At 57.3% G+C, this 13,684-nt stretch overlaps 1 protein-coding gene across 1 annotated transcript; it reads right to left on the minus strand.

The window, feature by feature from the left end:
• Positions 1-1,176: 1,176 nt before the first annotated feature.
• Positions 1,177-13,004, minus strand: CAMKV (CaM kinase like vesicle associated). Its single transcript, XM_029242972.1, is given in 11 exon segments — positions 1,177-3,087; positions 3,384-3,471; positions 3,709-3,787; positions 3,948-4,084; positions 4,183-4,355; positions 4,357-4,542; positions 4,686-4,824; positions 5,039-5,113; positions 5,296-5,427; positions 5,538-5,646; positions 12,889-13,004. Coding segments are annotated over 10 exon segments (1,677 nt in total). The 5' UTR covers positions 5,633-5,646; positions 12,889-13,004; the 3' UTR covers positions 1,177-2,514.
• Positions 13,005-13,684: the final 680 nt, after the last annotated feature.

The following is a 13,684-nucleotide window of genomic DNA, read 5'->3' on the forward strand; positions in this document are numbered from 1 at the left end:
AGTTATGGTCCCAAGCCAGAGCTGGTGCCAGGTGCGCTGGACACGGGCTTCTCAGCCTTGTTCTCTCGGCGTAGCCTCCTCTGCACTTCGGGGGAGTCGAGAAGACCGCGGCCGTAGGGGAATGGGACGACGGTCCCGATGGAGAGCGGGTCCCCTGGCCTCTGGACAGTGCTCGACCATATGGTGGAAGCCCATAGCTCCCAGACCAAAAGAACGCTCCACCCTCTCAGCCTTCCGCTCTGAGTGGTCCTAGAAAGATGGACACAGGTCCAGACACCTCAAGCTCACCCTGGCTCTATACAAGCAAAGCTTGATGATCCCTAAGTTTAGAGGTGGCAGGGTCAGTATCCTGACTTTAGTTCCTAGCTCTCAGGAGGAACAAGTTTTTCCTCGGGACTGCAGTAGGGTTGGAATTTTGGAGGTCCAGATGCTTCATAGATGAGTGGCTAACAAACCTTTTTCTTATTCCCACATCAGAGAAGTTATCTTTGGGGTCCTCTCTGAGAAAGAGCAGCATACCTGGTGAGTTCACCTGGGCTGATCTGGGCTGGAACAAGTATTCCTAGGAGTTTTCATGATTAATTATTTTTAGCAGTGTTACTCCCGTCTCGCCAGAAAAAAACCTTGTACAGAGCCCCATAATATAAAGCTGATCTGTTCCACCTGAAGTAGACCCACAGTAAAGTCCTTGGGGCCTATGTGGAAGGCAAAGGTGTTGTTTACAGGAAAGAGGAATCAACACAAAGGGCAGGCTAGAATCTTTGTGTAATGCCCACCCTGCATCCACTCCCCAACCCAGGGAAGCCCAAAGGTCCCTCCCTATGGTGGATGGCACTTGGTGGGTTCCAGGTCTACGCCTAAGTTAAGATAAGGGCTCCTTGTTCAACAGGACTTGTCAGAACGTAGACCAGAGGTTATTCCTTGGCACACGCCCAGCACAGTACCCACCACCCACATGGATTTCTGGAGTCCAGGAGGACCTTGCCACACCATCAAGGAACACCCTGTGGCAGGGATGAACTGTACTCTCAGCCCAAGCAATCCGCATGGCACTGAGCACAGACCACTCACTACCTGTGAACCTAACTCCCGGCCTCTCCCCTCCCCATTGCCTTCCAGGGGCCCTTCCCCAGCAATATAGAGGAAGCAAAGGCGAGAGGGTGGCCAGAGGCTTTGGCAGAGTGACATTTATTTGCCAGGTTCAGCAGGTACACAGCCCACCGACCTTCATACACCAGAGCAGACCCACAGGCATGCAGGGAGAAGGGCAGGACTACCCCCAAGTGCCAAGCGAGGGCCAGGACCAGTGCAGCTGCCTGCCCAGGCTGTAGTGGGGTCTGACAAAGGGCACCTGCCAGGAGCCTCCGTTAGGAAACTGGGGAGCTTTGTTCCACTCCCTCATTCCAGCAAAAGCAACTCAGCGTGGCTCAGAGGCACCTGGGCCTCTCTCTAAGCCTTGATAGAAGGGAAAGTGGGTCATAGACATAGAGGGGGTTCCTCTCTATTTTGTTGTTGAATTGAGAGAGCAGAAAATCTGCCCCTGTGAAAGGCAAACCCCGAATCAGACTATGGGACACTGCCATACAGCAGGCCCCCAGGTATGGAGAGGACTGTGGACTAAGCCTGAGGGAGCCCATGTGGGAAGAGCCAGGGGCAGCACTCCTTGTTTGGCCCAGGGTAAGGACCCAGCTAGGCTGATAAACTAGGTGCTGGGCCTGCACTCTGCCCTCCCAGATCTCATTGCCACATCCTCATTGCTCCTCCTTCCCCTTACAGGCTCAGGCAGTTCAGGGCACAGGGCAACCCACTGCAGGACCCAGGAGGGCAGGAAATAGAACAAGAATCTTGGGAGAGACTTCCCAGGGACAAAGATGGAGGCTTCTAGCCTCCAACTCATTCTCTTTCACTTCTGAGGACCCCCATGGCTACCAAGCAGTGCCCCCAGCCATGTGACCAGTCTTGTCTTAAAGCATACTGCCTGAGATTATAGCATTCTCTATACCAACCTGTTTCCACTCCTAGAGCAGCCCACACACCACAGGCACATACCTTCATGTGCAGGAGCCTAAGACCGCTGACAGGGCCTCGCTGGAGGACCAGCTCTCAGGGCAAGGCCACCCAATTTAGGGCCTGGGAGAGGATGGGACCTGCAGGGCCTGCCTGGGGGAATTGTGAGGCAAAAAGGGAAGGGGGAGGGGTGCAGGGACCTCCTGAGTATCCCTAGAGCAGCATCCCACAAGAAACAGAAACTGATGAAGCTAGCAAGACAGAAAAGCCACAAGGAATCCATGCAGGGGCTGGGGCTGGTCCTGCCTCTGGCCTGCCCACCACTCACACACACACACACACAGGAGACGAAACTGCTCTCCTGTGGCCCCCAGACATGCCCCATGCTGGGAGGCAGGGGCAGGGGAGAGCGAGGGCATCATGCCAGTGACTCTCTGTACAGTGAGAAGCCCCTCATCCACTCTCCCACCCTCCTGCCCATCCCCCGCCCCCCCACAGCCTGCCCACTCAGCTGGTCTCCTCCCTCCGAGACTCCTGGGCAGAGCCAGCAGCCTCTTCCCCTTTACTAGAGGGTGGAGCCTGGCCTGTTGCGCCCCCTGGGGCTGTGCTGTCCGGCTGGGCCAAAGCCGGCTCAGGGGTGGCAGCAGCCTTGGTGGCCAGTGTGGCACTGCTTTGGGTAGTGGGCACGGTGCTCTCTTCCACGGCTGGTGTGGCTCTCCCATCAGTGGCTGGAGTAACACTTCTGTCAGTGGCTGGGGTGACACTCCCATCAGTGGCTGGGGTGATGCTCCCATCAGTGGCTGGGGTGATGCTCCCATCAGTGGCTGGAGTGGCACTGCCATCTGTGGCTGGGGTGGCACTACGGTCTACAGGGGCTACATTATCACTCTTTGTAACACCACCCGCTGTGGCTGGGGTGGCACTGCCCCCAAGGGCTGGGGCAGCTCCACTTGCAGCTGTGGCCCCGCCTGCAGCCCCAGAGGTGGCAGTGTCTGTGGCTGGGGCAGACTGGGCTGCAGCCGTGCTGGACTGCTCCGGTGCCCTGAGCCGTTTCATGAGGGTGGTCACTCGGACAGCCTTCTGAAAGAAGGACAGTGGAGAGAGGCTCAGAGCAAGGCTTACAGAAGCTGGATCCATTCCTTTGCGAAGGCCAAACCCAGACCGTTCCATCGTGCCCTGGCTGCCTCTGACCAACCTAGGGCCGGGGACCCAGCTGCTCAGCACACCTGCCTAAGGTAGCAGCAGTGGCTACAGCTACACCTGACGGTTGAAGAAAAGCCTGTGTGTGGCTGCAGGGGTGTGATGCAGGCAAGAAACTGTGGTGCCAGAAGGAGCACTTGGGATCAAGCCAGGAAAGGGAGCCATCCAAGCCTTACCTTCCACTTAGCCCTGGCAAAGTTCTTTTCAATCTGGGCACAGACACCATCCTTGATGTTCTTATCAGAAGCAGCATTGCCAGAAATCCTGGAAAGGGTGCAAGTGCGTCTGGATCTGAGGGGGTATGGCCTTCATGGAGACTGTGCCCAGCCCTTTCCTTGTAAGACCCAAGGATTACCAGGCAGACCCTCTGGGTTGGCCTGAGCTCTGGGTGCCCCCTGAACCCCAATTTGAGGCCTCAAGGATAGAGGCTGCTAGGTGTGAGGAGGACAGAGGCCAAGGGACCCCTGGCCTCTCCTCCCATCCTCCCTGGGCCCTGCTCACCACTCATGGGAAATGGCCTCTTCCGCAGTGATCCGCTGGTCTTGCTCCACCTCCATCAGCCTTGTGACCAGGTCTTTGGCTGGGGACAAAGCCAGGGAGAGGCTAGGCTTGGGCACCCCATTTCACTGTCTAGAGGTGATGAATGGGCTCGGGGATAGGATCAGAGTCCAACAGAGAAGGCTGAGAGCAGTCCCCCACGCCAACCCTTCACTCTGCCCTCATGCTGGGCACCTCCTCACCCGCCTGCGAAATGTCATCCCAGTATGGAGAGTCAAACTCATAGTCGCCAGCCAGGATCTTGCGGAAGAGGTTCTTGTCGTGGTTCTCATAGTCATCTTCCTCCACCTCCTCATAGAAAGGTGGATTCCCTGAAAGCCTGCACAGGGGCCCAAGGACAGGGTCACTCAGGAAGGCCATGGACACAGACCCCCACCCCACCTGGCTGCCAGGCTGTTTGCCGGCTTATCCACTCACAGGATGTACATGATGACTCCAATGGCCCAGCAGTCCACAGGGCGTCCATACCGCTGCCGGCCTACCACCTCTGGGGCTGCAAACAGTGTCCACCTGCTGGTCAATATCAGGCCTGGCCAGGCCTTGTACCACTCACACCCATTTGCTGGGATAGGGACTTCCTTCCCCCCCCCGCACCCCACCCAGAGCCACTCCTTGAAGGCTGTGTCCCACCCTGCCCCGCCCCACTCCCTGCTTGCCCAGGTACTCGGGGGTCCCACAGGGCTCCTTGATGAGGCCATTCTCTAGCTTAGCCAGGTGAAAGTCGCTGATGACAATCTTTGAGTTCTTCAACCGGTTGTAGTAAACCAGGTTCTCCAGCTGCTCCAGCCAGGAATGGCATGTGGGTGGGCAGAGGAAGAGACCATGGAACCCTCAGAGGCTGGACCACGGCCCTGAGGTGCTGCCCACCCCAGCCCCAGGCCGGCTGCCAGCTGACCCTTTGACCTGATTGCTGGCCTCACCTTGAGGTTCCTGTGCACGATCTTGAGTGAGTGCAGGTAGGCCACCGCCTCCAGGACCTGCCGCACCACGTTGCTCGTGTCTCGCTCCGAGTAGTAGCCCTGGTCCAGGATCCAGTCAAACACCTCCCTCCCCGTGGCCCTGAGGGACACCAGCCCCTGAGCCCGGCGTGGGCAGGATCGGGGGTGGGGCAGGAGCATGTGGGCAGGCTGCCTACACCAGGCAGCTGGCTGGGCAAGGCACAGGGACCTGGGACCCCAAGGGTCCAGAAGGGGGGCCTTCCCTGGCTGCAGAGAGCAGAGCAGGTAAAGACCTGGGGGACTGAGGAATCCTGGAACCCCAGACCCACACTCACAGCTCCAGGAAGATAAAGTACTCCTTGCGGGTCACAAACACATCCACCAGTTGGAGGATGTTGGGATGCTTCACCCTGGCAACAGAGAGAAGAGTCAATAGATAGGGCTGGGTGAACCCCTAAGAGAGGCTCTGGTCGCCACTGTGAGCCACAGCAGACTAACTGGCCAGAGGCTGGTACTGCTTGAGACCTCCGGACCTCGAAGCCCTTCCCGGCTACCTCCCCTACCCCACCCCACCCCTGGGCCTCATACTCACATCTTGAGGATGCCTATCTCGTTCTTGGCTGCCTTCCGCACCTTGCGGCCATCCCGCTTCTGGAATTTCTTGCAGGTGTGCAGCTTGCCTGTTGTCTTGTCCTTGGCCCGGAAGATCTCACAGAACTCCTCACTGCAGCCAGCAGGCACTCCACTCAGCCCTGGCTTCAGCGTGGGCTGTACTCCGCTCCCCTTTCCCCAGCCCTTGCCCACCCACCCTTGCCCAACAGACCCGGCACTCACGTCTTGATGACCTGTCCCAAATCATATCTGTCAGTCACCTCCGATGGCTGGTTATAGTTCTTCTTGTCACCCAGAGTCACACACCCAAACGGCATTGCCGGGCTCTGAGCTGTGGGCAGGATGCGGTCTGGTTCAGCTGTACCACAGCCCACTTCTCCCCACAATGTAAAGGTTGCGTTTGGGAAACCCCAACCTGTCTCAGACCAAGTCAGAGGCAGAGTCTACACCAGGAAGGGCTAGAGGGTGATCAGGCTCAGATCCAGTGCCTGCTTTTCTGGCTGTACCTCCAACCACTCAGCTTGGCTGCCCGAACTACAACAAGCCCCTGCGCTTATGAAAAATACAGTAAACTGACATATCCGTGAATCACTTTGCATTATATACAATCTAAAGAAGATTTATCAAATGATTTATTTAAATTTCAGTAATTCCACAGATGAAAGGGGCTGTATCTACCCACCCATCAGAGAATCATCTCCACAAGTCTGAAGATGCCAAGTGTTGGCAAAGATGTGGAGAACACGAGCACTGCTGGTGGAGGGCAAGTCTCCCCTTTGCTAAACAGTTTGGTAAAACTACTGAAGTCGAACATATCCTGTGCACCAACAATTGCACTGCTAACTATGTACATTTGTGCAGCAGGACACTGGTACAAGAGTGCTCATGGCTGCAATATTCAGAATTGCCCCAAACTGGAAACAGCCCACATATCCATCAAGAGCAAGATGTATTGTGGTAGAGTCAGTCACACAATGGAATATTGTTACAAAACAATGGAAATGAGGAGCTACAGCTCTACGCAAGCACATGGTCAATCTCACCAATACAGTGTTGAGTGAAAAAAATACCTAATACATATAGTGTGATTCTACTGATACAGAGTTCAAAACAGGCAGAACTAACCTATACTGTTTAAGGATACAGACATACTGGTAAAATTATAAAGAAACACTAAGAAATAAACACCATGAGTCTTTCTAAGAGAAACAAAGAGGTTGTGATTGGGGGCGGGGGGATTCTGGAGGACCTATTTCTGAACCTGAGAACCACCTGAGTCGTGGTTTAACAGGTGTTCAACTTTATAATAATTTGTAAAAATGTACATACACATATTGGGCACATTCCTAGATCTTATATTTCACAATAAAAAAATGTTAATAAAAATTATGGCTATCCATACTGAAGAATACTTGATAGCTATTAAAAAGCATAAAATAGATCAAAATGTGCTACTGTAGGACAGTCTCTGAAAAAAAGCAGGGGACAGAATGGTGGGTAAAGCGTGCTACACTGGGAAAAATTTTTTAAAGTTTATATACCTGTGTACACTCACAGACTCTTTTCTGGGCGAAAATAAGAGTTCTCTTTGGGGGAAAGAATTGGGTGTCAGAGGGGCAGATTTATACCTATTGTTTATTAATTTTCTGTTAGGATTTGTACTGTGATGACTTTTACTGATTTAATAAATACTGCAGGACTTCCCTGGTGGCGCAGTGGATAAGACTCCACGCCCCCAGTGCAGGCGGCCCGGGTTTGATCCCTGGTCAGGGAACTAGATCCCACATGCATGCCGCAACTAAGAGTTCGCATGCCACAACTAAGGAGCCCGCCTGCCGCAACAAAGACCCGGTGCAAATAAATAAATAAATAAATAAATATTGCTTGGGGATTCTTCAGAGGGAGAACCCCCATCTGGGTGGAGAAATGAGGAAAGGCTTTGAGGAAGAAGCAGCATTAGGGCTGGGCCTTAGAGGGAAAGGATTTGCCAGGAGGCATGAAGGGGTAATGGTCCAGAAAAGCAAGATAAGCCTGCCTAGTGCCTCACTGCCAGGGCCCGCAGGAGACCTGGACCATCAGGTCCAGGGGAGAGGCCCCTGGCCAGGGGTGGCTATTCCAGGCACAAGGATGACCACACGCAGCTGACTCCAGTAGGTTCCAGGCACTCTGGCACCCGGAGCATGGCACCCGCCAGGTCTGCAACCCTGCCAGCCCAATCCTCACCTGCGGTGCTGAGTGAACTGGCTCCAGCACCCACAGGAAAAGGCACTCACAGCCCTTGCTCAGAGGTAAACTTCAGGAGGGGAATTGGTGACAGTGTCTGGACCTTTCCAGACCTGACCCAGAGTCAGCCTCCTTAATGCCTGGTTGGTGTGACACTGGGATGATAACACACTTCACACTGAGGCTGCATTGAAACTGCTCTGCCTCTGCTGACTGGGCATAGTCTCCCTCCACCCCGATTAGCACTTGCTATGCTAAGGGGCTGGGCTGGGGCCTTGGCTACCTAGATGCCCCCCTACCTGAAGTGACTCATAGCCACAGGGTAGTGAAGGAGAGAGGAAGCCACCACCAGAGGAAGCAGCTTGGTCAGAGGGACTCTGCCAGCCAGGGTCAAAGGCCAGGACCCACACAAGCCCCCTGGTCAGTGCTGGCTGCTGCTTGTTTCCTCCCGGGCGGAGGCTACCCACTTCCTAGGGCACCCAGTCCTGAAAGTTCTCCCTCAAATTTGCCCTCCGCTTTAGGGAACAAATTCCATCCAGGTTCTTTGGACTCAGGGAACACAAACGCATTTCATCAGTGTGATTCAAGCTAGGGCTTAAGCCATCTTGTGAGGCACTGCAGAGGCAAACAAGAGAAGCTTTGAAGATCGTCCCTGACTGCGTATCTTTGCCGCCATGGTCACAGCCCTGCTCCTGCATCTGCCGGGAAGGAGCCTGTGCCTAGAATCCCACTCTCACAGCTGAGAGCAGAGGCATGGCCACCCACCACTGCCGGCCACCCATCTCTATGCCCAAACAATCCGGGGGAGGGGGCTTGCATCTGTCCCCTCATTGGTCTTATGTGCAGCAATTCCCTTCCCAGGCTGCAATCCAAGGGCCCTGTACTGGGTGGGAGGGTTGTACCTCAGCCTACAGGTCCCCCAGGAGGGCTGGGAGGGACCTGTGTCCCAGCTCTGCTGCTCTGCTTACACTGTTCCCTCTGGCAGGAATGCCCTTCCCCCAAAGCCTCCCATCAGTATCCTATTTGTCACGGCAGAGTTATTTTTAACATTAAAAAAATCAGCAACTACCTAAACAACCAACAACAGGTGACTCGCCAGCTCAACTGTGTCCATCCAATGGCAGGAATTGTGGGCACTGGCAAGGGCACTGCCCATCTTGGCCTCTCTGTGGAGCAGCCTCCACATGAGCTAGGTGCTGAGACCAGGGCTAAATCTCTTCTTTCATTGTGGTTTCTGACATTATAAGGCTATTTGTGCCACAGATTGGCTGCAACGATCCTGAAGCTCCAGGCTCAAAACCACCCTTCGCTGAGGTAACTTCCACAAACTCCACCTCCACCCACCCCACACCAAGAGCTCCCTGCTCAGCCGCATGGCGTGGGAGGTTTTGTACGTGCCTGTCCCTGATCTTGGCCCAGCTTTTGGCCGTGCACAGGCACTCGTACCCGCAGGGACCCAGGGCTGGTCATGGGGGTCTGTCTCCACCACGGAAATCCGGACCTCTGCTCAGTCACATCAGCCTGGAGCCATGTCCTGAAGCCTCATGGCAGGGGCAGGGACAGATCTGTCTCCTCCCTCCCACAGCGGCCCTGATCTCAGCCAGTCACTGCCTCTCCTCACCAACCTAACTGCACTCACTTGCCTTCACCCCCAACCTGGCCCCAGGGCAAAGAGAGGAGAAAAGGGGGCCCTGCTTCAGATTAGCATCTTGGTCCCCTCCACCCCCACCCACTCTACCATCTGCTACCCACTGCTGCTGCCTAGGAGGCTGCTGGTGTGCGTACCAAGCCCCTGGCACCTGCTTGCAACAAGGGGGCCCTGGCCCCAAAGCAGGGAGGAGAAACTGAGGGACGGCTTCAAGAACAGTAGAAGGCCAGGCAGAAAGAGGGCGTGCATTTCTAACCCCCATGGCCTGGACAGCCCAGACTCAACATCCAACAATAGAGGGCTTCCCCCGCAATGACAAGGGACCTGGGCTCGGCCTTAAGTCCACACTGGGACATGGGAGGGCACAGAGGTCCCATAGCTGCCGTTTCCCTAAAGACGTGGTTCCTTCCATTCTCTGCAGAGAAACTGACTGGTGTGCACACGGGGCGGTCCAAAGGGAGCTTGGGGGAAGTGCAGAGCCTGGGGGAGCCTCTAAGGGAGCCTGAGGGCCAAGCATTCCCTAGCTACTGCCTGCTCCTCAGGTCTGGCCCCTCAGGCAATGCTGATGGAGCCTCTGCCTTGGTAATAAAGGGTCCCCTAGGGACCCTACTGTAGCCTAAGACAAGTCTGGCCCAGGGGAGGCCCGAATAGGACAGAGGCCAGCTCCAGAGGCCCAGGGGTCCCACAGAGAGTCCTGGCCCCTCCTCTACTGGGGTCAGCCTGATTCAAGCCCCACATTTCGTAGCCATAAACAGGAGTTACCTGCCACCCTGGTCCTCTGCCATGTGGGGCTTCAGACCTTGCAGTAAACCTAGGGAGGCCAGGGGGGGCCCAGGAGGCCTCCAGCTGCCTCCCAACAACTGTGGGCAACACCTCCCAATTTAGTGGCAGCTGTGAACACCAGCCTGCAGGCAACCCCTCCCCTTCCCTGCTCTCCTCTCTCAGGGACTGGAGCTGGGTTTCCTGCTGTAATAGACATGCCTAGGCCGAAGCTCTGCCCAGCCTGCCGCAGAGACCTCACCCACAGGATGCAGGACCAGCAGAAATAGAGACCTCACTCTCAGGTCTGTGTCAGGAGGCAGAGTCAAGTTTCTCGCCCACTATCCAACTGCTTTAGGTAACTGGGCAGGGGGCTGCCCTGGCTGGGCCTCAGGCTCTAGCTAAATCATGGTCCGTAGTTCCTGCTGCTGACTCTCTCCCATCTAATGAGGGCGCAGGCAGAGGGCGGGGGTGCTCTCCAGTCTCAGGGGTGGGCATAGGATCAGGTGCTGCCTCCAGAAAGTTCAGCCTTCAATAAGCAGGCAGAGCCGAGAGCCAGCTGGCCCCTTCCAGGCACCTGGGGTCCCAGTCTTTGAGCCCCTGAAGGAAAATTCACTGGGGGCCCTGCTTCCCTGTGAGCGGAGGAGGGGAAATTCAGGGAAGGCCCCAGAGTAAAGGGTTGCTATGGTGATGGAAGTTTTTTAAAAAGGAGAGGGGAGGGGAGGGGAGAGGAGAGGTGTTATTCAAATTCTCCAAGAATTCCCTGAGACTTTGGCCTGATTCCTTCCCCATGGGTTCTGTGACCCTGGTCCCCATCAAGGAAGGGGAGGTGGGGAACTGAGAGACTTTAGAAAAGAGAGGGGCAGGGACACAGAGAGACAAAGGCAGAACCTGTGATGGAAGGGGAGTAAAGAATTGACACAGCAAAAAGGATGCAGGCACAAGGACACAGGAGGGAAGGTGGGCAGGGGGTTTCAAAGGGGCCTGTGGATGCCCAGCAGAGCCCTAAGGCCTCCATGACCATGTGCTCTGCACACCTGGACCAGGAGCTGCCCCTGATGCCTGGACCTCTGAGACTGACCCCTCCTGTATTCCCCTAGACATGCACTGAACTTGGTGTGGGACAGCCGTAGCTCTGGGAAAGAGGCCAGCTGTTGCGGTCCCCTCAGAACAGTTCCTCAGCCTCTCTCCCTGTCATCACAGCAGCTTAGGTGAGGAAGGTCCAACATGTCGAAGGCACAGGCTTGGGGGATGGAAATGAAGCTTGGAGACCTGGCTGCTTCCCTTTACAGCCCCTCCTCTCAGCTGACCCAGCTCTGCCTAGACTCCCCAGCCACCCCCACCCCCATCTGCTGTCCTCTAGAGGCCTTGGGTCCCCAGGGCCTCTCTTGCAGCTCAGCCTAATTCCCTGCCACCACCGTCCCCCTCCCTGATAGTGGATCTTGTCTGAGGGCCAGAAACAGCACCCCAAGCAACCTAGAAACAGGATAACAACTGCACAGCATCCCTCCACTATGCCTCAGTTTCCCTGGATGGATATCACTGACTCTGTAGTCTTCTCCCAGGGCAAGGACTGCCCACCTGCCAGGACAAGGGCTGGAGAGGAGGGCCAAAAGCTGATATGGGAAAGGCAGTCTATGGCACCTGGGGGCCCACACCAAATGCTGTAAAAGAAAGGGAGAGAGACCTCTTCTCCACCACAGGGCCCAGCGCCTGACACCGAGGGGAGTAGAGTCACCAGTTGCCCAGCTGAGGAAACTGGGGCCCAGCAGGTGCCTAAAGCTGGCAGGAATCAACTGGGAGTGGGGGGGGGGGGGGGGGAAGGGCGCGGGGCTCCCCGGGGGGGGGGGGGGGGGGGGGGGGGGGGGGCACCGGGACCCCCGGGGGGGGCGGGGGGGGGGGGGGGGGGGGTGTTGCTCAAAGCCTGGGCCTTGGAGGAGGGTGGCAGGATAGGGGCTGGACTGCTGCAGACTGAGCTTTTGGTGAGGGACAGAGAGCCCTGCTCCCTGGGAGGGAACCTGGTGAAGCAGGCTCTGCCTAGCGGTGCGGACAAAAGCAGTTTGGCAGAGCTATGGGGGGCTGGGAGAGCCTAGGGTCTCTGCCAGACACTACAGGCTGGGGAAAGCAGAAACTCACTCGCTCATTGTTCACCCTGCCAGCCGGGGGCCCTGCTCCCCACCGTGCTGCCACCCTGACCCCCTTCCCCAGTGCTGCTGACTCGCCCCCGCTGGCACAGCAACACACATGCGGGAGGCACACGTGTGAGCACCCAGCCCCGCACCTCCCAGCAGAAACATGTGCGTCCCCCAGCCCCACCGCGCAGCGCTGGGTCGGTGTCCTGGACCCCCGGCGGGCCCTCGAGTTCAGGCTTGGAAGATGGATCTTGGCTAGGGGGCTGCTGGTCCCCAAGGGCTTGAGCCTCCTCCCCCACTCCGCGGCAGCCCCGCCCAGCCCCCTTCAGGTTGTCGTCCATAAAGAACTCTCGTTGTCATGGAAATTAGTGACTGCTTAGCGGGAGGGAGGGGGCCCGGGGGCAGTTGGGAGGGGCCGGAGGCAGCTCTGGGAGTCCAGAGGTACAGCTGAGCCCTCGGCCCCTACCCCCACGGGGCACCACGAATGTTGGAGGGTTAATGTTCCCACAATTAGGAGCCCAGCGAGACGGAGGTGGGATGGGGGACAAGGAGGGGAGATTGGCCTGGACTTGAGTCTCACAGGCTTCCCTTGGGACCCCCGACCCGTCTGAGGCGATGGGGAACTTTAGCCCAACCCCGCACGCCGAGCCCTGTATCTGCAGAGCCCGCGTGCTCTGCCCCCGCCGGGACCCCAAGCCCTTGCAGCGCCCCGGCGCACTCGGCTACCCGAACCTCGAGCCAGAGACTCAATCCCCTAAGACCCCACAACGTACGTTCCGGGAGCGCCACCCCCTCCCGGGTCACCCCGCACCTGCAGCGCTGGTCGGTCACAGGGAGGAAGCGATCGCGGGTTCAGTGGGGCGCTGAGGGCTCCGGGGGCGGCGGGCAGAATCCGCTCCGGGCACGCGGGGCAGACGCGGCGCCAGCTGCAGCCACTTCGGCTCGCGAACCTCCAGCATCTCCCGCCGCTCGCCGCTCCGGATTCGCACCCCGGGCCGGGGGCGGGCTGGGGGCGGGGCCTCCCTCAGCCGGCTCCGCCCCGACCCTGGAGGAGCCTGAGCCCGGAATCTCACTCGAAGGAGGGCTGAGGATGGGGTGGCAGCAGAGAAGGTGAGCGCTGGCCTTCCCGGCCCCGGCCAGGCTTTCAAAGGCTCCCTTAGGCCCTTGGACTGACCGGGCAACAAGGACCGGAGGGGCCTTCCTATACCCATTGTAGAGGGTGCGGAGTAGAAGGTGTGGGGAAAGCCTGAGTCCTGGAGCTGCACAGGAGTGTCTTGGCAGGTAGTAGTCCCCAGGGGACTGGCGTTCTGCCCAGCTCCCAAAACCTGACCCAAAGAGCGGAACCCACTTAGAACCAAGTGGGCAGTTGCTAGGGCAAGCTGTGCTACAGACAGGCCTCCCCTAGCTAGTAAACACACCGGGGTGTGTGTGCGCAAGTGAGGGCTCCAGACCTTGGTGGCAGAGTCTTCTACCCAACCTCCCCTCCCCTCCTGCAAGGTCCCATCCAGGGTGGCTGGCTCAGCCTGCCCCCTCCTGTGTGGCACTGAATTTCTCAAGCTCTAAAAGTTACCTATGACATGGCATAGACTCTGCTTTCTTGACAGTTT

The sequence above is a fragment of the Monodon monoceros genome, unplaced genomic scaffold (assembly GCF_005190385.1).
Source record: "Monodon monoceros isolate NGI ecotype Baffin Bay Population unplaced genomic scaffold, NGI_Narwhal_1 Super_Scaffold_3, whole genome shotgun sequence".
In the NCBI taxonomy this organism is placed as follows: Eukaryota; Metazoa; Chordata; class Mammalia; order Artiodactyla; family Monodontidae; genus Monodon; species Monodon monoceros.